This window comes from Chrysochloris asiatica, unplaced genomic scaffold, assembly GCF_000296735.1.
Source record: "Chrysochloris asiatica unplaced genomic scaffold, ChrAsi1.0 scaffold00001, whole genome shotgun sequence".
NCBI classification, from domain to species: Eukaryota; Metazoa; Chordata; class Mammalia; order Afrosoricida; family Chrysochloridae; genus Chrysochloris; species Chrysochloris asiatica.
In genome coordinates, this window is record NW_006408519.1 from 11,420,358 (window position 1) to 11,421,481 (window position 1,124).

At 44.8% G+C, this 1,124-nt stretch overlaps 1 protein-coding gene across 1 annotated transcript in view; it reads left to right on the top strand.

The window, feature by feature from the left end:
- Nucleotides 1-807, top strand: part of PKHD1L1 (polycystic kidney and hepatic disease 1 (autosomal recessive)-like 1) — a 214,294-nt gene extending 213,487 nt beyond the window's left edge. The window contains exons 78-79 of the mRNA XM_006830825.1: nt 13-162; nt 358-807. Coding sequence (XP_006830888.1) covers nt 13-162; nt 358-807 — 600 coding nt within the window. The remainder of the gene's footprint in view (nt 1-12; nt 163-357) is intronic.
- Nucleotides 808-1,124: the final 317 nt, after the last annotated feature.

The following is a 1,124-nucleotide window of genomic DNA, read 5'->3' on the forward strand; positions in this document are numbered from 1 at the left end:
CTACCGGTGCAGGTTGCCTCTAGCAGCGGTGGCAGCGGCAGTAGCAGCAGCAGCAAAGCCTCAACTGTGGGCATAGCTGCCCATGTGACTGTGGTGATTAGCTTTCTTATAGGTAGAATGCTGCTCTTGGAGATAATGATGGCTGCAGTTCTGATTTTGAATGTAAGTACAGTTCATTTTTTACATAATGCTTGTCTCTTTATACTGAGGTACAATCTATGTTTAAGACTTTGTGTACAACACTTGGGCTGCCTGCCACTACTGAATTCAAAAAGATAGTTTCTGACATTGGGGAAGTAATAGCTTCATTTGTGAAGACAAGACAGCTCTACAGGAAATGGTGTTCCTCCTATGCAGTGGTGTACAGGGATGTGCAGGATGAGAAATGCTGGCAATGGCAGGACTGTTTCTGTTGTAAGAAGCAGAAGCTCAGTTCAGATTCATTTAGGTAGTACTCACTTAACTGAGAAGTCCCCAAATCGTCTGGTGTATGCCACAGCTCTATCCAAGAGCTCACATGAAATCATCTGGAACCTGGATAGCTCTCTTGGCTCTGTTCTCCTCAGTGTTAGCTTCCCTCCCAGGCAGACTCTCCACCACCCACTCACCTTCACTAGCCTTGCCAAAGTTGCCACCTTGCAGCCACAGCAAAAAGAGCAAACGTCTCTTTCAACAGATTCAGCAAAAATTCTCAGCTATTTTTTTGACCTGATTTGGGTCACATGTCCATTCCTAAACCAATCACTGGGGCTGCAGGGACACAGTGTCCTAATTATCCTGGCCTTGGTTACTCTAGGTGAGGTGTAATTGCACAAAGGGAAATCATGGTGCTGATACCAGAAGTGACAGGCAGACCAAAATAGTGAATATTAGGTCAGTGAATAGGAGACAGTAGCTCCTCTGGATTAAAATAATTAGACAAGACTTTAACCAAAGCAGCAGCACTTTAAATTTGGGACTGTGCAGAATGAATAAGATTTGGTGAGCAAGGGGAAAGGGAATCCAGAACAAGGAATAAAGTAGAAGTGTCATGGGATAGCTGGGGAAGAAGCTGATGGAAGGGGGAATTGAAGAATTCTCTGCTTTTCCTCCTACTGTCCCATCTCAGTCAACGCCAATGCCAT